This window comes from Stenella coeruleoalba (assembly GCF_951394435.1).
Source record: "Stenella coeruleoalba genome assembly, chromosome: 10".
Classification (NCBI taxonomy): domain Eukaryota; kingdom Metazoa; phylum Chordata; class Mammalia; order Artiodactyla; family Delphinidae; genus Stenella; species Stenella coeruleoalba.
Window position 1 is genome coordinate 44,773,235 of NC_137156.1, and position 21,548 is coordinate 44,794,782.

Below are 21,548 nucleotides of genomic sequence, written 5' to 3' on the forward strand. Positions count from 1 at the left end.
CTATAGTATGTGAGTATACATAATAAATTAAAAGGTTTATATTAAATATAGATATAATACCAGAACATGATTACTTCAGATGAGAAAATCAAAATAAACCCATTTTTAAGTCTCGTTTGGTCACTCCAAATGGATATTTGCTCATAAAAAAATACACTGACTTTTTTTCCCTGGGGAAAAAAATTAATTCCATAGCAATGTAGTTATGGGACATGTTTTATTTCATAGCTTTTCTGCAAGCAAACTTGCTTTGATACAAAATGAGTTCAATGGTACAGGTGCTACTGTCCACTCAAGCAAAAGAAAACCTCACATTTACATGAATGCACTTTATGATGATATTCTTACAGGATAAGAGGGCTCACGTCCAGGACGCCTCTGGCCTCAGGTGAAGCCATGGCACAGAAACGCGCAAGAGTCTGGGAATCTCAGAGCATGGGCAGGTGCAGAAAGGAACTTTCTGTGAGTTCTCCGTCAGGTACAAGGTTAAGAACTGCGGCGGGTGTGTTTGTCTTTTTGCCCCCCATCTTGCAGTTTACACTTAGATCATCTTGGAATAGATCGCTGTGGGTGTCTTTTGGCTTTTCAGAGTTTCCAGAGAAGCAAGAAGGTGTCCTGAGGTATCCTTCATGTTAGCTCCCAGTGGAGGGCTGGCTGTCGGGAAGTCGTGGACTTACCTGCAGGTATAGTGATCTCAGGTGTGCTCCACACGCTCAGTGCAGAAACGTTAGTGCCTATCAAACTCTCTCCCCCCTCATGGAGGATGTGACTAAAACCCCAGACTATCTGACCCAAATTATACAGATAAAAGAAAAAGACAAATACACAAATAAGGCCATCTGCAGAACTTTAAACTCACCTCTTGCATTATTTCACAATAGTCTCTACATCATATGTTACATCTTTCAGACTTAAATAGTAAAGGCTTTAGGAAGGACAGTGGTAGAACCAACTGCACTATCTCTTGGAGGACTTGTCCAATTTGCTGGCAGGTGATTTCCTCTGGGGTGTGGGGATTTTGGAAGGCTTGGCTGCGGACGGCCGAGAATCTGCTCGGGGCGTAGGCCTGTGTGTCTGGGGGACAGTCTCTACGTCAGAGCACACGGACTGGATTTCTGAGATGTCAAAGTCTGATGCATCACTGCCTCGGCGGCTGCTGGCCCGGCTACCAGCTTTGCTGCCAGCTCGGCTTCCTGGTCGGCTGTGGGTCTTCTTGGGATCTGAGGAGAGAGGGCAGAGATGGGTCACCCTTCCTACTGCATCCAGCTGCCACCGATTCTTGAAACTCAGTGCCACCGTTTAACCTCAGTCAGTTTTCTGGACACCCAGTAGGCGCTCAAGAAATACATGTTGATTTCATGGCCTTGCTCCCACTCTAAGTAGATGAAATATACAAAAAGCTCAGTTTACAAACAAAAAGCAGGTTGGGGGCTACCCCACTTAAAATGGAATTCCATTTACCACACACAGACATAAGGAATAGATATATCCCTTGAGACTGTGTTTTCCAAAGTTTGGCAGGTATAACCCAGGGACGTGTGCAGTACGAACGCACAGCACAAGTTTTGCCTAGGATAAGTAATTCGAAGCACAAAGGAATTGAAGACAAAAGACTTGAAAGTTTAAAGAAGCTTCAGGCTTGCTTGACCCCGGGGTCAGGGCCAGTGCAGCTGGGTTTTTCCAACCACCCCAAACAGAACCCAGTGCAATTTCCAAGCAGCAGAGGAGGCCAGACTTTTGGTCGGAAGGGGTAGATCCTGCCACAGTTTTTCTTCAATTCCACAGTCACTGTCTCATCTTTCTCTGGTACTTTCCAAAAGGGATGTTTGAGTCCCTTATGCCCATGGCTCACTGATCCCCTACCTTTGATGGAGGACTGGGACCACTTGTCATTTCAGAAGAATACAGCAGCATTGATTTGTCTTCCCCGATTAGGAAGAAATGGGATTTTTCATATTCAGATCACACTGCAAAGCCACGAGAGATGGAACGCAGCAGACTCACCAGCAAACTGTGTCCGTACTCGGGAAGCTGCGGTTGTGATCAAGCCACTGTCTTCCCCGGAGTGGAAGCCTTTCCCTGATAAATATCCCGGAAGTCGAAGCTTGCTTCCCTGTATCGGCGTTCCCTGTGTCGAATCAGGGAAAAGACATTTCAGATATTGCTCCTGTCCCGTGATTCTCCACTGACACCACTTCACAGATGGGTGGGAACCCTCCACTAGACACTCAGGAGGTGAGGAGGCATGGGGTTCTCACTTGCTTTTCTCCACTAATTTCTTATTCTCTCCCTAGATTCAGAGGGACCCCTCTAAAGAAAATGAATTCATGTTGGAGAGAAAACACAAAAGTGGAGAGTCCCCGAGGAAACACAGACAAACTCTGAGTATGTTAGTATCTTTCAGATTGTCAGTGAATTATCACAGAGTTGAGAGAGTAGAGCCAAAAAGATGATGGTGGCTGCATGGTCCCGAGAGAAGACTGGCCTCTAAAAAATCGTGCTTGGACTCTCTGCTGCCTGCAAGGTTTTTAGGGAACTAGACAGAAATAAATAAAAAGAAATTGAACAGGAAGAAAATAAGGAATGCCTAGACAGCCACCATTTAAACAAACATAACTGCAAAAAGAGAAAAAAGCGACATTCTGTAACTTGGTAAGATGTCACTTCCTCTCTTGGCTCCGTCACTGTCTACGGTCCTTACAAGATACCTAGGCAATGTTTGGGGATGATTCTCTTAAAATTCTTACAGGAGTTTGCAGAGAATGTCTAAAGTAATCACAACTATGACATTTTATTCTAAATCTAAAATCATTCACGTTTCCTGGATCACTACAACATTTTGGAAATTCTCCCAAAGTTAAAAAAAAACAAAAAACAAAAACAAATCTGGGAAGTATAAAGACATCATATTCCTCAATGAACTCACAGTCAGGGAGCTGTTTGGAGGAAACAGATCTAAACAATTACATATGCTTTTTGAAAAATTAATTTTCCTTTATTAAATAGTTTTAAATGTTTAATAATAAAGCATATGTAAGACCTTTAGATATATCAGGGTTGCAATTTATTAATATTAATGATATTCATAATTCATTTACATATGTATTCTCTACATACATTTAAATATAGGATTTATATAGAATTCGTATACATATAATACTTGGGACTTCCCTGGTGGCCCAGTCTGCACTCCTATGGTAGGGGGCAGGGGTTCGATCCCTGGTGGGGGAACTAAGATCCTGCATGCTACTCAGCGCAGCCAAAAAAAAAAAAAAAAGATGCTTAAGCATTGAAAATACTCTCACTAGTCTAACCACAATTAATCCTCACACTTACCTACTCACTTTTTCACAATTGTGAAAGAGGAGGGCCTGAAGAGGGCAGTAATTTGCCCGAACTCTGACAGCTCTGCTCCAGTTAAATTCCTAACTCAGAATCTCAACAACCCAGGAGAGAGTGAGGACTCACAGGTGATGAAATATATCACTCAAGATGACAGTTCATTACCATGAAGGACCAAGAGCATTCTTTTCAGATGCCTTGATATTCTGATTTTATAGTCACAAACCTACCCCGTGCTCTTAAAGACCCTTCCATAGAAGGATACTGTTGTTTTGCCTCATGAGGCTATTTGAAATGAAACCTAGCTTTGTATTAGCCAAAATAATAGACTTAAATTTGTGGGGGGGGGGGGGTTTCCACTTTTCAAAAATTTGAACAGAGTAGCACAGCCCTGAATATTTAAAGCAAACATGTCACTTTAGGTTCCTTCAACTGCTCTCAGTTTTGGCTACAAGAGATCCATCAGAAGCGACAGACGCCTCAGACGTAACATATGAAATTAACATCACTCACTTGAGGGAAGGGGGAGAAATGAGGGGCTGGGGGATGAGGAAGAGTTGAGGAATGGGCTTCTGCCCCAACTCTATACCACCATCTGCAATTTCCATTTCCATCATTTCAATCTGAGTCAGGAGGGCAATGACATTTTCTCTGCCTACCTCTCATTATGAGTGTGAGGGTTACATAACAGATAAGAGTTTTGAAAAGCATAAAAGGCTTTTGAGAGGTACTAAATTAGTTTTATCCAGGAGTCCTTGCCTTTAATATGAAATACCTCCTTGGTTTCAATAACAGTTCTTTAGGGATTTTTCTCCCTTCCTTATGGTGATTCTAATCAAATATGTGATTTATTTGGTGCCTATGTTTATCATTTTACAGAGAACTTTCTTTAAAAGACGTATGGTTGACTTCCAATTGAATATAAATGATCTGATATATAAGTTAATCTCGGCAAATTTTATATCTCCTAAATATCTTATCCCCATATAGCATGTCATTTAAAAAAGTGAGAGGGTCCTGAAAAAAATCATTAAGTCTAATAAAGATACATACCTTTTGAGAATGACAGATAACCTTTTGCCTATCCGAGCCCCAGCCCCTTGCGCTGGTAACTAAAAGGCTTGGGTCTCATCCACCCAGTGTTCTTGGGCAGAAATAGACATACCAGACAGTCAGAAGGACCTTGCCCAGAGAGAACACTCAGTCCACATTCTTTTAATTTAAGTGATTCTCTTGCAAATGATACTGCCTCTCACTCTTACCTAAAAAGGGTTACAGCATTTCTTGCCCAAATTATGTCTAGAAGCAAAAGCATACCATCAGCTTGAAAAGAAACCTGACTTAGGTCTGGGTATAATCTCCTGTATGTCACTCTCCCAGGGGAGAAAAGCAAAATTAAGTATGAGAAAGAGAACAGAGAAACAAAAAAGGCTGAGAGCCTGCAGAGGTGACTAGGTTAGGCTGACGCCCTTTGAGGAGCTATAAACCGTCTTTTGTGTTCACCCCTTACTCTCACGTTCCTAGGGTTGAGACTTATTATATAGAAGTCTGTAAAAAGACGACGTATTATCAAAAGTACATTTATTAAGGGTGAGGTGAAGCAGTGTTAGTAGGTGATCGTTTCAGTTAAAGGCGGCTGTTAGGCTGGAATCTGGGGCCTTACAATACCTCTGGAGATGACATGGGGAAGTCTGAGCACTCAGCTGGTTTACAAGGAGTTGACACCTTGCTGTTTGTCAACCAGGGTTTACCATAATTGCGTGTTAAAGGATGGAGAATCTGTATGGAACAATGGCAAATCAAACGTAAAGGACGGCAGATAAAAAAACAAAGCCACGGAAAGAGAGATTCACAGCCATTCATTTCACAGTAAGAATGATCATCATTAAAAACAAATAGATGGACACCAAGGGGGGAAAGCGGCGGGGGTGGTGGTGGGATGAATGGGGAGATTGGGATTGACATGTATACACTAATACGTATAAAATAGATAACTAATGAGAACCTGCTGTATAAAAAATAAATAAAATAAAATTCAAAACTTAAAAATAAAAAACCAAAAACAAATAGAAAAGGTCTGATGGCAAATCATATACACCAAAAACATGAATGAAGCTTTAAAAAGAAAAAACAATCTGAAAGGTAACCAAAGCCCCTAAATAGATCGTCTTTACATGGGCCACAGGGCAAAAGCACACGCGCACGCGTGCACACGCACACACACACTTTTTAATTCTTCATCTTCCATATTGTGAGAAGGGACACATTTGGAGAAAGCTGGTCCTACAAATTCTAGGGATCCCCCCCAAACATTCAAAAGCATACTCTAGACAGTGAGCGCAGAGGAAGAGGAAACGAGTTCTACCTTGGGTGTGCTGGTGGCAGGGACCTGTGGGGAGGCCGCCTGGCCAGCCTGGCTGGACATGGATGTGGACCGGTTGGGCGAGGCTCCCCGAGATGAGGGCCTCGATCTTCGGCCCCGGGGCCGGAAAGCAGCCATTCCCTGACTGGCTCCATCCGCCAAGATGAACTTCTCCCTTAGCTCCATGTTTGTCCTTCCTTTAGCTGGATGACGGAACACACAAGGCACACAAACGAAAGGAAGGAAAAAAAAAGAGGGGCTCAGTCGGGTGCGGGGGGGAGGGGAAAACTGCCATCTGGCGCCACAGACCACGTGGAGGATTGCAAGAACACCTTTTTGCCATGCCAACTCCAACTCAGCATCACAAAAAGTCAAATGCATTCCTTTACAATGCATTCCTTTCGGATACAGGCCAGTTGGGGAAAGAAAAAAATAAAAGTGTGTTTATTCTAACACTAGACACCAGCCAAGAGTAACCACTATTAAAGAGAGAGTCAGCATGAAAATGACAAGCTCATGCTCAAATATTGTTAATCCACCCACTACTGATGCCTGCAGGGTTTCACTATGCCATCCCCACCCTGAGGGGACAAGCCAGGGAGGCGGGGACTGTGTCTTTTGCGTGTACTACCGAGGTCAGGAAATTGCCAGTCTTTCACCATCGGGATTAATTGGACAATTACACAGAATGAGAGATGGGTTGTTAATCATGACGACGACACAGAAACTTTCAGGTTTTGCACTTTCAATGAGGCGGCTAGTATTTTTATTTTATGCCTTAAAAACTTGGTTTTACAGCATGCAAAATAACAAACAGCAGACCCCAGGATCCGTGAGGTCATCTGTGATGCAACACTCACACCAACACACGTGCACTCGGAGAAGGCGCCACCAGAACCCCGTGTGCAGGGTGTTAGCTTGTGTTTGATCACTTATACAACCCCTACATTTGCAACACCCGAAGCGTGTTGAAAGTCCAGAATTTCAATTTGGAAGCACCAGCTCAGCTGGATGTGAGTTAAGCCATACGCGATGGATGAAGCATGTTATTTTAAAACAAAACGATTAAAGCAAGAATGTCAAAGTAGGAAAGAGGAGAGGTCAGAGGGGAGAGGCAAAGAGAGGGGTCGCCAACCTATAGTAGGCTGAGTAGTAGTAATTGAAGAGTTTGATTCCGAACGTAACATTTTACTCCCATGATGATGAACTAGAAGAAATGACACAGGATACCAATCACATTCAAGAAAACTGTTAGCAGGAGAAGAAACAAAGTACAGTAGTTGATTATGCAAGGGTTGCCCAGATTGGGCCTTTAGCGCACAATTTAGGAGAAAACTGGCCCTGCGAAGGGAAACACTCAAAGGTCTGACTCAGGATGAAAAATGTATTTGGAAGGCTTCACCCCAATTGAGCTAACTTTCCTAGGCTACCCCACAGAACACTCTGCATTCTCAATTCTTTGTTTCGTAAATGGAGCTGCATTACCTTCAGCTGCATTATTTCCAAAATATAGAAGGAAGGCCTGCTGACTGGCTGCTGGGAACGCACTCCCAGATACCTGAGAGCTATGGTATATTATGTGTGCATATTGTTAAGGCTCTAATCTGTAACTTCAAAATTCAGAGTCAAATTAGCAGTTCATTATTTAAAAAAAGTTTTCAATACTGCTTTCCTCGCCTCCCCCTAATTTCACAAAAACTTCTGCTTTTAAACTTTTACTGTACGGTATCTTCAATCTTCGTCGCTCAATTTTCTTTCCCCTTACTTTGCTACTTAACGACAGAGGAAATCCTTCCCCTGGTTGGTAGAACTGCTCATTTTGAAACTTGCAGATGGGAACGCCTCACAAAGGAAAATCTATTCTAGTGTTTCCTGCCTCCCAGTCTCCTAGTTATCCAGGAGAAGTAAAAAAAACTATGAGAGGAACACGGTTTACACAATTGCCACACGTTCTTTGGGAACTTCAGGCTGACAGACCAATGTGAAACATTCCTTACTGTAATAAATGACCAAAATTAGCCCCACTGTGTTTTTGATGCTGGAAAATAATTCAAGATCGATATACTTTCGTGGTGTTATTATCTTGACATAAGTATCTCCTTACCCCTGCAAGGATCATTTTTCACTAAGAACTCATCCAGGGCCATCCATCCACCTCCAACACGAACCATCACAGTACTTCGCAGGATTCGGACAAGCCGGAGTTGCTGGGAGTCTCCAAACTGGGAAGAGGAAGAAAGAAGACCCTCTAATTGTCAAGAGGAAATCTCAAAGGATGAGGTGCGATCTGCGTAAGCAACCAACTCTAACTTCTGGTTTAGTTCGCAGCAATTAGTAAAATCTCAGAGAAAGGGGTTTATCATGATCTGCGTTAGACGGCTGCATGCTGATTTAGCCCAAAGGAAATAGTGTGGAAAAAGATAACAAAGGTTATCACAGTAATATTGAAGCTTTCTTCTAAAAATGATTTTTCTCTCTTATGACGGAAACAACGTTAGTAAGGCAGTAATGGAAAATGTTTCTAGAGATTAAACACAGCCATGAAAATAAGCAGTGGCCCACTTGCCCAGGGCTTCCAGGAGGTAAGATGATTCTAAAGAAAATTTAATAAACTCTGATTCTTCTTCATGAAAACTTCCTCTTACACCTGAAACTGTTTTCCACTGAAATCCGTGGGAGAAATCTTTATAAACTCATTCTGTTTTCTCTAAACAGTTCTGACTTAGAGAGATAAAGTAGTAAATGATCATGACTAATAAAAATTTCACGGTTAAATAAAACTTCTGCATCACTAATGATCTGGTAGGCTAATTTGTTAAAGGCTGGATTCATGTGCCATTTTTAGATTACTGTAATATTAGAACAGTCACTGACACATTAGGAATGATACAGCTTTCAAATCTAAAAGGCTTTTCTTTAAAGCTCTATATACCAAAATTGCTGACACTGAGAAGCACTTGTCTTTTTCTTGCCCTTTCAGTGGATCTCCAATCATATACACTACAGATTCTGCAGGTCTTGAATAAACGTCTAGACTACAGGTAGTTTCTGATCATAAGGTTTATTTATTACGAAAGCCCATGAGAAATGATTTTATACTTTTAAATCATTTCTAATAAGCTCGTGTCCAACTTATAAAAACCACCAGACTGAATTTCATGGTTGCCAGCCCGGTGGATACCATAGCAAAATGAACAGTCAAGTAGACATAAATAGCTTCTTTTTAAGGCAGGTAACATACAATTGTGACTACTTGTCTGGGCTCATGAGGGATAAACAGAAAACGTGAAGTAGAAACAATCTGCTGCTTTTCATAAATTTTAACACTGAGTTTCAGGAAGAGAACACTAGGACAAAGCCAACCATTCCAGACCCTGAAACTCAGAAAGGACTTGGAAAGCATGTAAAATGCACCAGTGGGACTCAGGCGTTTACATCAAACCTTTTCACATCACTTTTTCTAAAATGGTTTTTAAGCCTTGAGACTTCAACTTTCCTGTAGTTGAACCTGCTCTAGAAATGTAAATTAAAATTTAAAAATCAAAATGCATATTTATTTTGTTAGAAAAAATTTGGTGCTGCTAATAAGCAAAGGGAAAGGAGGGGATTTAAAGAAAATTACCCTTAAGGAACCAGATAATTAGACGATACGCTTTTGTTCCAAGACTATGTTCAAAACAAGTTTTAAGGATATAAATATTTATTTATATCATCATATAAAGAATATAAAAATATTTTATAGAGATATTTCAATTATTTCCATTATAATAAACATGAATGACTTTAAATTTTATTTTGAGAAGGTATTCTATGACAACTACCATTGTCTTTAGAATTTCCGTAATTTTCTCAACAGCTAAACTGTGAGACCAAAAAAAAAAAAAGGACCCTAATGTTGTTCTTTGTGCTGTGAATTAAATCTTTTGAAATATTTCATCCTTTCCATAAACAAAAGATGCTATCCCAATTACTAACTCAGAAAATAACAAGAACGGAAAAGTACCTTTTTATGGAAGTTTTCAAAACATCTATTCAAAATAACTGAAAATTTTATTTGAAGAAATTATTTGCTTGCAATAAATGGGGAGAATAGGTAATTTGAAACTTAAGATGTAATATGGCTTAGAAACTGAGGGGCAGAATAATAGCTAATAGGATATGGTCAGGTACTATAAATAGCATGGTTCTTTCCAAAAGCACAGAGTAAAAAACTCTCCTTGTTTAAATCAAAATCTGATTTCTCTTGTCTTCAGTTCTAAAATTCTGATCATGATGCAGTGTCCTGGACAATTTATCTTGACTTAAATGTGAGGTCAAAATGACATAAAGTATGACTAAGATTTTGTGTAAGTTATAAGAGAAACATTTCCTCAAAAGGAATGACATCATTTAAAACCTCCAGAGTTAAAGTTTCTACTCAGGATGCAAAGCCCTAAATCAATGAATTAGGGCACAGGGAAAACAGCTGCTTTGGAGAGATCACATCACCGTGGCCAAGTGCCATGGTGACCTCTCCCCTGCGCTGTTTTTCCAGGTCACTGGCTGGATGCTGGCCCTTCACTAGCTACCTTATACCAGGGCATACAGCTTCAATGGCCAAACACCAACGAGGCCACACAGAGATGTGTGGAAAATCAACTTTGTGTTGCAATGAATACTTGTATACAATAGATGAGAATAGTATTATTAAAGACAGGAACTGAAAATTGCATTTGTAACACTGTACCCAGCCCAGCTACAGTTGATTATCTGGTTTGCTTAAAGGTAATCTCCTCATTTGAGACACAAGGCAAAAAAGAGTCCTGGATCAAGGACACTCATAGCGTATACAGAAACACCACGCCAACCAACAATGTAGTAGCTAGGGGGACAGCATGGGAAAGATTGGCCAGGGCAAGCTTTAATGACTATGAATTAAAGTTAAAAAAAATTATTGGGAACTTGAGAATACATTCCACTGGTTTATACCTGATTTCCCAGGAAGAACTGATAAAAAATGAAAAATGGAAGAAAGACATAATTAGTTCAACAGGAAACTTTCTATATGACTAGAACACACACACACACACACACACACACACACACACACACACACACATGCTCACACTTTGGGTTTCTGGATATAGTATCTAGTTTAGAGATGTGCAGGTACCCATTTTTCTCAACTTCAAACCAAATAATCAGAAATTTTTCTTTGCAAATTTTTGTGAAAGTTTTTGGGTTTCAAATTTAAGTTAAAAAATTCAAATATGTAGATGAATATTTTTCAATGTGGAAATATAAAAGCAAAATGAATAATGTTTCATTTATAAGTAATATACTGTAGGAGGGAATCTCTGCACATTTCCTATCTAGCTACTACAAATAAGAGATGTTCCAAAAAAAGAGAAAAAAGATAGAGAAAGAGTGACAAAGTCACAAGGGTCTTCAAGTAATTGTTCTAAAGAAGGTGAACTGAGTTACTGAGATGTAAATTTTTTTAAATTTCTGCATCAGTGGAAAACACTACCTCTTTTTCACATTTACAAAAATAAGTAAACATTTTAACTTCATTTCCTGGCTTGGAAAAGCTTTTTTACTGAAAATATGACAACTTACCTCTAATCACAATAAAATATAAAGTAATTCGAAGCAACCCAAATATATGAGATGTATTTTTCTGTGAATATTTTTCTCCTTGAATGGATGTATCATACATGTCAGAGATATGTCCTAATATACAAAATGCAAGCTATCTTTATATCATTAAAAATGACGAAAGATGGAATTTCATATACCATTATATTTGATAGAAGGTAAAAATAAATAACTGGCATTCCTGGGAAACAATGCAGACAAAGTTTTTAATTTTTATCCTTTGAAAGAACTACACAGCTATTTTGAAAACTTACCCTGTATTTGTTATCTCCAATCTGTTCAACTTGGAATCGTTTTGCACATTTGCACTTAGCTACCTGCCTTGTCACCTGCCAGAAGCAATGATAAAACAGTCACTTTCACATTAATATTACATCGTGGCATCCTTAAAACCTGTACGCAACAACTAAACATGGAAATAAAACAACTGCATGAATTGTACATGGTATCTGGGCAGAACACACAGTGCTTGTTCTACCCGGTGGAAAGGTAATGAGTACCTCATCTTCAATTTTGTCAGCATCAGTGATAGGTTTGTATGCATCTTTATTTGGGTGAAGGGCAGCTACAAATTCATAGTAGTCGATGTATCCATCGCCATCTCTGTCAAAGATGTCTGCAACTGCACTCATCTCCAGACGACTGGTAGGGAACTCTAACATTTTCAAAACAATGGTAAGTAGTGCTATTGAGGAATAACTGACAAATAAAACTGTAAGATATTTAAACTGTAATCATAGTAATTTGATACACGCACACATTGTGGAGGGATTTCCCCCCATCTAGTTAATTAACACATCCATCACCTCACATGTTTATCTTTTACTCTTTGGGTTTTTTTGGGTGAGAATGAATTTTACTCTCTCAGCTAATTCCAATTATACAATATGGTGTTATCAACCACAGTCACCATGTTGTACAGTAGATACTCAGACCTTATTCATTTTATTGCTGAAAATCTGTACCCTTGTACCAACCTCTCCCTATCTCCTCCATTTCCCAGCCCCTGGCAATTATTTTTCTACTATCTCTGTGAGTTTCACTTTTGGTTTAGATTCCACGTATGAGTGATAATTAAGATATTCTCAGTATATGTCATACTCTGGTCGCAATGAAAGTTGGTAAGAGCTGCTACTTACAATAACATTTTACAAAAAGATTTACGTCTTAAAGAAAAAGTAAATAGCATTAACTTGTTAATTCTGCCGTAAGACATTCTCGATCGCACATTTTAATTGTAGTGTGGCCAGTTAAATGATTAGGATGATCAAGTATATTACAATCCTTAAAAAAAACAAAAACAAAAACCTGATTTACATCACACAAGCACTATCACTACATATGTGGCCTAAATTTACCTTTAACTACTATTAGGATGAATCTTACGAAATGGCTGTTTTTCTAGGCTAAAAACTGTTTAATATTAGCAAATTTCATATGGTTCAAGTACCACTTAAGGAAAAATTTACATGAAATTTACTTTAAGAGTGCTTCTAGTAACATCTGCCAGAGAAATCACATACATGTGATCAAAATAATCTATCAGGGCTTCCCTGGTGGTGCAGTGGTTGAGAGTACCCCTGCCGATGCAGGGGACACGGGTTCGTGCCCCGGTCCGGGAAGATCCCACATGTCGTGGAGCGGCTGGGCCCGTGAGCCATGGCCGCTGAGCCTGCGCGTCCAGAGCCTGTGCTCCGCAACGGGAGAGGCCACAACAGTGAGAGGCCCACATACCGCAAAAAAAAAAAAAAAAAAAAAAAAAACTATCAAACAAGAAGGGGGCACATACCTTTAGAATTTTTATAGCCTTCTAATTTCCTACTAATGACAATATTAGATCAGAATGTGAACTAAAATAAAAAAGAGAGAGACTGACTTGCATTTACTGATTTCCCATTTTATGCCAGGCGACACAATCTAAGAATTAAGTATTATTAACCTGATTACACTAAATAGGGACACAGCTCCAGTGGAGAAAAGGAGTTTATCTGTGGTGACACAATTAGTAAGGGTGCCTGACTTCAAAGCCATAAATTTTAACTAAGGACAGTTTTTTTGTTTTTTTTGTTTTTTTTTTGAGGGCAATGACTTCACAGCCAAGTTTAAAGGTGATGTTTTATTAGTAACACAGGTTTACTGGCTCCACAATTTTAAACTGTGCTTATTTTCTTTAAAAATTACATCTGTTATGGCCACCTCTCTTGGGACTTACTTGAGGAAAGAATCCCGTCAATAAATTCTTGTCGGGTTATTTTCCCATCCTGGTCTTTATCGATCCTCCTGAAGAAGTCCATCACTCGAGATTTCTTGTGATTCATCCATCGCATGTACTTTTTGCGCCAGACATCAAAATCAAAGTTGGCAAATTCCCTTAGCTGAAGAGGGCAAAAGGCATTTTGCCTGAGTTACTGCTGTGCTCAAATTATATCTTACACAATATGAATAACGTTATTTCGAATGATCCTCTAGATAACAAAAATTATATAATATGAATAATGTTTATAATGATCCACTAGATAACCAAAATTATCTTATACAATATGAATAATGTTATTTTTAATGATCCTCTAGATAATAAAAATTATTATCTTATACAATATGAATAACGTTTTTAATGATCCTCTAGGTAACACACAGATCATTCCCTCCAGGAAAGGTATCATCTTGCAAAGGGGACTTGAACATTTTTTCTCTAAAGTTTATTCTGTTACTGTCACTGTTTTTTCTTTACAAATAGAGGAAACAAAACTCCTCAAAAAGTCACACTGAAAATTTCTGATAATGCCGAACTCACAAAGGTGGTGTGGCCCAAGGTGACAGGAGCTCTGTACCCCAGGGAGCAGGCCCAGCTGAACAAGACCGATTTTACCTATCTTATTACCCCTCACGTCTCTGCCACCAGTCGCTCCTAACTCCTCACCTTCTAAAAATTTACCAATTCTAGAATCTGACACCCTAAACTTCAGATCACAGAGTATATATGAATAAATGATCTGCATTATAAATGATTATAGTTGCCAGAAGATGCTGTCAGCAAACATACGTCAAGCCAGATCTTTTCCGACTGAGTCAGCTCCTGATTATGTTACAACATACCTGTTTTTGACTTTGATTCCCTAAATCCAAGGCCCATATATCAGGGTTTTTTCCCCCCATAAAAACATTCATACCTGTGGCTTTAATTTTAGAAGTAAAATAAGCACTCAGACATCAAGAGTTTTCTTATCTATTATTAGAAACGTTGAAAAAAATCAAGACCTTGGCAATGTGTTCCGGTGAATGAGGGCAGATGACAATATGGTACCCAATGTAAGAGTTTTCTCACCTCCTCCAGTCTGTCCAGGGCGTCATTAAGCTTCCTCCTCCTTTCCAAGGCGAGCAGCCAGACTTGCTGCCACTTGCTCACCAGTAAGTTGACCCTGGGATTCTTGGTTTCGATTTGTGTCTGTGACCCAGAGGGATAGAAGCTTGACGCTGGGAAGCGTTTTCCTGTTCAAACATAACTTGAGTTAGGATGGCAAAGTCTCCAGGGTTTTGAAATACATTAAGGCTTGACCTTTACTGTTCCTTGTTCAGACTGAATCAACTTCATTACTAGCTATGATGTGAAGAAACACCCTAATTTAGGTGATGCACGATATCAGGGTCAAATGTGTTTTACTTAACAAGGGTCACACACCGTTCAGAGACAGCAGAGAAATATTCTTGACGGGAGCCCTGAAATACTGGAAAGTTCTCTCAATACATTTATGCTTCAAACATTTTCCAGCCTAAAATCCGCACCACTTCAATGACAAAGAAGCATCCTGCAGTCCTCCTCTTTGCTACTGCCAGGGCACTGCAGTGCATGTGAATCAGTTTGGGCAAACCCAGCTGAGAGGAGGGCAGGAGGCACTGGGCGGCTCGCCAGAGTCAGACCAAGATACCCGACAAATTCCCAATCAAGTACGGAAGTGTGTGATTACGGTCCCAGCCTTCTTCCAGGTCCATTTTCCACTGAGATTGTGTGTTTCCTGTGCATCGTCTCATATCCTAATTTACTGCCTTCCTAAAGTTTCCTCCCTCTTTCTAGTATTCACAAGTTTCTATAACTTCACAGAGCAATTATCTCACTGCAGTTTCCTCATCTAACTAAATCGTTCAATGTGACCTAGAAAAATAAATCACTGGCCTAAGCTTTCATAGGAAGTTAGCATCCAAGCTGAGATTTGCCCAGAATTCCTAACTCCCATGGAGTTACATAAAAATATCAATAGCTAATATTTATTGAGCATTTAACAGTATTCCAGGAAGTATGCTAAGCACTTCATACACGAGCTCATTAAGTCCTCACCATAGTCTAATGAGGTTATAATTCTCCCTTTCCACAGATGAGGAAATTGAGGCTCAGAAGGGGTTCAAGTAACGTGTCCAAGGTTGCGTTTCCCAGATGCTGAGGGGTGGGGACAGCCAGGCAGTCTGTGTCCAGAGTTCCTAACAACTTTGTTACCCTGCCTCCTTGTGCAAGACACGACTATGACAGATCCAAAACCACTTTTCTTTAGTAAGGCACCATTCAGAAATATACAAACTGCCTGGTATAAATTGTGCTGCTTCTAAATCTTATCTGAGCTAGCTATTATTGTATTTAATGTCACTTCGCTGGGTCAAGACAGCCTGAGAGGTCAGTAAATAGAGCCTCAAGTCAAATGAACATGAGGAAAATCTATCAGATTGCTGGTTACTAGTGAACAGTTAGGTCATGAACTTTATCCAGGTCATGGTCATTCTTGTTCCATTCCACTTTAAGGTTATTTATATAAGAGAAGCAGAATGAGTCAATTCAAAGGGGGTGATGACTTCTGTTCTTGTTGAAAGTTATTCCTGATTTCTTCTGGCTAATCTGAAAGATACACTTCGAGCAAATAAAGTTACACATATAGAGACCTGGATTTATCCTTTCCTTTATTTTTAAATAAGTTGCTATAATACTTAGCCCACATATTCTTTCAAGAAAACCTTTTATGGGACTTCCCTGGTGGCACAGTGGTTAAGAATCCGCCTGCCAATGCAGGGGACACGGGTTCGAGCCCCGGTCCAGGAAGATCCCACATGCCGTGGAACAACTAAGCCCATGCGCCACAACTACTGAGCCCGCGTGCCACAACTACTGAAGCCCGTATGCCTAGAGCCCGTGCTCTGCAACAAGAGAGGCCACTGCAATGAGAAGCCTGCACACCGCAACGAAGAGTAGCCCCCGCTCACCACAACTAGAGAAAGCCCGCATGCAGCAACAAAGACCCAACACAGCCAAAGATAAATAAATTAATGAAAAAAAAAAAAGAAAGAAAACCTTTTATGATTGAGAGCTCATGTAGAATCACCTATGGCTCCAAAATGTCAAACCATAACTCAAAATAAAAGGAAACTAACTTCCTTGCTTAACCATCCTCATGTTAAAGAAATTAGCCACTGCTTACTTCCTGCTCGCCCCTTATCCAAGACCGGAATGTGGGAATGTAAGGAGGGGTCTGCCACTCTCCTCTTGTAGGTCTTGGTGACTTTGTCCACGTCAGGTTGTTTTCTGGTCATTTCCTCCATGAAGGTCTGAAAGAAAGAAATGATGTCAACTAGATACAAGTATATCAGAGAAAAACATCTTTAGAAATGAACTAAAAACGAGAAGATAAAAGGACCATACTATCATTTCTGAAAAAAGAATAAAACATGTTTTATCTAGGATAAAAAAAAATCTAACCATCATAATACAGTATTTACAGACTACAAAATGTTAATAGGTGATAAGTAACTACAGTGTTACAAAAGCAACTTGTTTTATTTGAAGACCACAGGGGGAGCAGCTGCATGAGGAACACAACCTGTCTGTGCACCAGCCAGGACCAAGCTTCCAAGCTCTCCCTGAAGAATCTTAAAGTGAGCATTTGTCTACAAAGGAACGAGTTAGCTGGGGTGTCTCTAGGGCTTTCCTGCGACACATCTCACCTACATATCTGAAATACTTAAGATGGCTTTGATATACAGTGACATAAAGCATATCCACATAAATGTGGATACATTTAAAATATCCCTATCAATAAATCTACTTTACCAAGGAGGGTCAAAGTCATTCAGGTTCAAGTTTACATTTAAAAGGTTTGACTATGTTGCCATTTATCTCATCTCCTTGGACTTTTTATCATGGTTGACCAGGTGTCCCTGTATCTGGAATCTGTGGCAAGGGCAGAGACTGGTGAAAAGTGATGGGAAAAGGAGAAGGCAGAAAAAAGTGAGAAGTGAAGAAACACATTTCTGGAATGTCTGTCACACTGGAGGACACTGACACTTTAATGCCTCGGTTGACAGAGACACTTCAGGGCCATCACAGGCATCGATATCTTATACGTTTATCAAAATACGACAGCAATAGTGGGAAGCAGCCGCACAGCACAGGGACGGGGGGAGCCCATCTGAGATGCGAGCACAGCTCCATGGATGAGGCCGAAAGGGAGGAGCGTGGGAAGGTCACACAGGGCAGGAGACACCAGCAAAACTAAGTGACTCTCCAGAGAGAAGCTCCAGGGCAGCAGTGGCGTCAGAAACTCGGTGGAGGAGTTGAGGAGTGTGTCTGAGGAAGTGAAGGTAAGAAGCACAGAGCAGTCTTCTGAGAAGTACAGTGTGAAGCAAAGACAGTGTCTGAGAAGGCAGGTTAGGATGACATCTATTTACCTGGTGTTCTGCAATGAGGGCTTTCACCTCTTCAATCTCCTGCGGGATGACCTCTTTATCCCTGTCGCTCAGTGTGGTTTCAGCCCACTGCAACCAGGCCAGCAGGGCTTCCAGCAACTCCTGCTTGGCGATGAGTCCTGCCAGGGCACTGGCTAGTCTCTGCTGGTGCTGCTTTGCCCAGGCCAGTACCTGATGGAGAAAACAACTGCTCTGAATTTCTTCCATCTCAGTGAATAATGTAACTGATGTAACATACACCACACTTAAATGTAAATTAGGATCATCCCAGGCTAGATCCATAACTCTCTGGTCTTTCTAGATCCCATCAGTGGTACCAAGACCCAGCCTGTGGAGGACCCAGGAGCCCTTTGTGATGGCTGTCACCCTCAGAAGTTTAGATGTACGTCAATCACCCAGGCTTCCCTTTGCCTGCTAATTTACGTTCAAACATGCATTCCCTGAAGAATCACATATGCTCACTCTGTGTAGCACAGAGTGGAAATAAAAATAGCTAAGATCTTAAATACAGAATGAATTCACTTGTGTGTGCAATTCATTCCACAAGCATAGACGGCTCTGAAAAACCTATTCAACAGACGTGATCTGGAAGTGGACAGAAAGTCCTACAGTGAACCACATAGTTTCAGGGACATAGCTGCAGAATGCTTGTAACTTTTTAAAGAAAAGTGGGTGGCAGAGAGAGGTAACACACAGAAGAATGGTCTTGTGGAGAACATAAGCCCTTAGGTTCCCACAGCCATAAATACGTCATTAATTGCCCGAGTTTCCACGCCCCCTCCCCTGACTCTCAAAGCTCCAGCTGCTCTAAAGATGGACTGAGATGCACGGACCTCCTCGAATCTGGCCCGGATGATGGTAATCCAGTGCTTGACAGTGGTGATGGAGTCTGGGTGGCAGATGGCCAGGATGGAGTCTCCCATGCTGGTGGCTTTGTTGAGGGCAGCGCGCTTTTCTTCCAGTCTCTTCATGAATTCCTACAGCATAAACAAAGACGCACAGGCTGAAACTAAAAGGCCAGCAACGTCCACTGGACTGTCAGAGCTAAACCAATAAGCAAGAACTTACACTGGTTTATTCACAGCTGGAAATCATCCACCGAGTGAGGAATTAAGGGAGGAGAAGGGACAGTAATCGGATAAAGTACCTTCTCACACTATCTCAAGATCCAACTACAGGATACTATCTCATGCTTTACAAAATACATTAAACAAAAAAGACACTCTCCTAAATTTGAATACATTATAATTATATTCGTAGAGGCAAGAATTGGGACAGATACTAAGCCAGCGATAGAAACAATATGGATTGCAAAAAAAAAAAAAAACGTTCTAGCAAATACGACGAGGAGGTTAGTATTCAAAGTAGCATTAACCGTGTCAGGGATGATAGGAATGTGTATCCAAAAAGTGCCAAGGAAGACAGCAGACTGGCAGGGAACTAGAAAGGCCTGGGTTGTGGGAGAGAAGGCCCAGCGTCCAGTGGGGAAGGAGTCGAGTGAGTCTGGAGCAAGTGGGCCTGACAGCGGCCAGCCTCTGGGAAAAATGTCCCTTAAAGGGCAGTAAAAAGAGCCACTCTCAGCCCTGGAAGGATGAATACACCTCAACAGGCTTTGGAAGGCTGTCAAATCAACCTTTTTATAAATGTCTCACATACTTTACTTTCTACCATCAGAACTGTACCCACAGATTCATGGATCACAGAACTCTGAAAGCGGGGCTAAAAAATGAGGACTTTTGCCCCCCAAAATGTGAGGCATTTCGGCACATGCTTGTGGGGCACATGCTTCCCAAACCCTGCACTGAATTTCAAACATCCACTGACCCCTCCAATCTACCTGGAACCCACACTAAGAAGGATTCCTTCCACACCTGACAAGGGTGCCAGGGGATGGATGGCACTTGTGTTACCCACGCCGTGTAACCAGGGGGTCAGAAAGTATAGGTGTTCACATCTAGTGACCTTTTGTTTCTAAACCTCTGAAGCAGCTGTCATACGCCTCCTACCTTGGCATTTCACTCTAATAAAATATTTTGTTTATATGCACAGCTACTAGATTGTTAAGGTCCACAAGATCAAAAGACTGTGTCTTATTCAATTTTGTACCTGTGTGAGTGAATAAATGCTTTTTAACCTTTATTTCCACATTTTTACCATTGGGGAGTCCAGGTTCAATTACTCTGCTAACATGACCTACTTTTTATTTTTATTTATGTATTTATTTTAATTTAATTTTTATTTCATATTGGAGTATAGTTGATTTACAATGTTGTGTTAGTTTCAGGTGTACAGCAAAGTGATTCAGTTATACATATACATATATCCATTCTTTTTCAGATTAGGTTCTTTTCCCATATAGGTTATTACAGAACACTGAGTAGAGCAGAGTTCCCTGTGCTATATACTACAGTAGGTCCTTGTTGGTTACCTATATTATATATAGTACTGTGTATATGTTACTCCCAAACTCCTAACTTATCCCTCTCCCCACCTTTCCCCTTTGGTAACCATAAGCAAATGAAATTATTTACAAAACAGAAACAGACTCACAGACTTTGATGACCTACTTTTTAAATGTCATGACCTACCTTAAAAATATTTTAATTTTCCCCAAAACAGACCCTTTTAAGTGAAAGGAAACAAACTTTACTAGGAAGAGAAAACCAGAAGGTTAAGAACAGCTGTGCTTTTCCAGAGGCGAGCTGATCCAATCATGTACTTTTAATCACTCCCACACTGGGCGCCCAGCTCCCACTGGAAACACTGTGGACTGGGTACCAACTCCTGACAGCACCCCGGGCTCTTCCAGGCCAGTCTGAGTGCTGCCTCAGTGGTTTGTGCTCACATGGGAAAATCTGCCAATTTTAGAAGTTGGATTATATTGAGAGGGCTCTAGTCTAAGAAATTAAATATTCTGTTTTTCTTCTATTGGTGAGAATGTGTGAAGGGAAGCAAAAGAAATGAAACAGAACGAACAATATCACTGCAAAATATTATTACAGAGAAGCACTTTATAAAATTGCATGCAATTGTATGCTAATTTAAAATGTTTAAAGATAAGCTGTTCTTGAAACCAGTACCCCTCCCGGGATGCCTGCCTCCTGATGTTTCTGGGGGTTTCCTGGCCCTGCTGTGAGGGTGGTGATACCACAGGTAGCCTCGGTTCTGTAGGGCATATATGCACCCTGGGCTTCAGGGGACACTCTTGACATCCAAACCCTAGTATGTCAGTGGAACCCAAAGCAGCTGATGGTCAGCCTATGGTAACATAAACTAGATTTTCAAAATATTTAACTGAATCAAAAATGTACAGTAAATGTGATGTAATTTTCCTGCTCTTACAGGCCAGCTTCAACTTGAAAAAGTGTATGCAGCATTTCATTCCTCCAGATAATGTTATACAAGCTCGCATCCCTTTTATTAACAACAAGGCAATATTTCATTGCTATAGCGTAAGCAGCCCATCATTGAGAGAGCATCGTAA

General features: G+C 40.6%; 1 protein-coding gene across 18 annotated transcripts in view; it reads right to left on the minus strand.

The window, feature by feature from the left end:
* Window positions 1–200: 200 nt before the first annotated feature.
* Window positions 201–21,548, minus strand: part of DST (dystonin) — a 496,974-nt gene continuing 475,626 nt past the window's right edge. For 9 of the 18 annotated variants that reach the window (XM_079934485.1, XM_079934474.1, XM_079934478.1 and 6 more), the window contains 14 exons: window positions 18,898–19,041; window positions 18,047–18,235; window positions 16,801–16,927; window positions 14,667–14,830; window positions 13,554–13,716; window positions 11,842–11,996; window positions 11,596–11,670; window positions 10,673–10,690; window positions 7,809–7,926; window positions 6,840–6,911; window positions 5,708–5,907; window positions 5,011–5,121; window positions 2,005–2,128; window positions 201–1,220 (listed from right to left, as the gene is read on the minus strand). In XM_079934485.1, the coding sequence (XP_079790611.1) occupies window positions 958–1,220; window positions 2,005–2,128; window positions 5,011–5,121; window positions 5,708–5,907; window positions 6,840–6,911; window positions 7,809–7,926; window positions 10,673–10,690; window positions 11,596–11,670; window positions 11,842–11,996; window positions 13,554–13,716; window positions 14,667–14,830; window positions 16,801–16,927; window positions 18,047–18,235; window positions 18,898–19,041 (1,923 nt within the window). In that variant the 3' untranslated portion in view covers window positions 201–957. The remainder of the gene's footprint in view (window positions 1,221–2,004; window positions 2,129–5,010; window positions 5,122–5,707; window positions 5,908–6,839; window positions 6,912–7,808; window positions 7,927–10,672; window positions 10,691–11,595; window positions 11,671–11,841; window positions 11,997–13,553; window positions 13,717–14,666; window positions 14,831–16,800; window positions 16,928–18,046; window positions 18,236–18,897; window positions 19,042–21,548) is intronic. The other 9 variants (XM_079934479.1, XM_079934487.1, XM_079934476.1 and 6 more) reach the window with 3 other exon arrangements.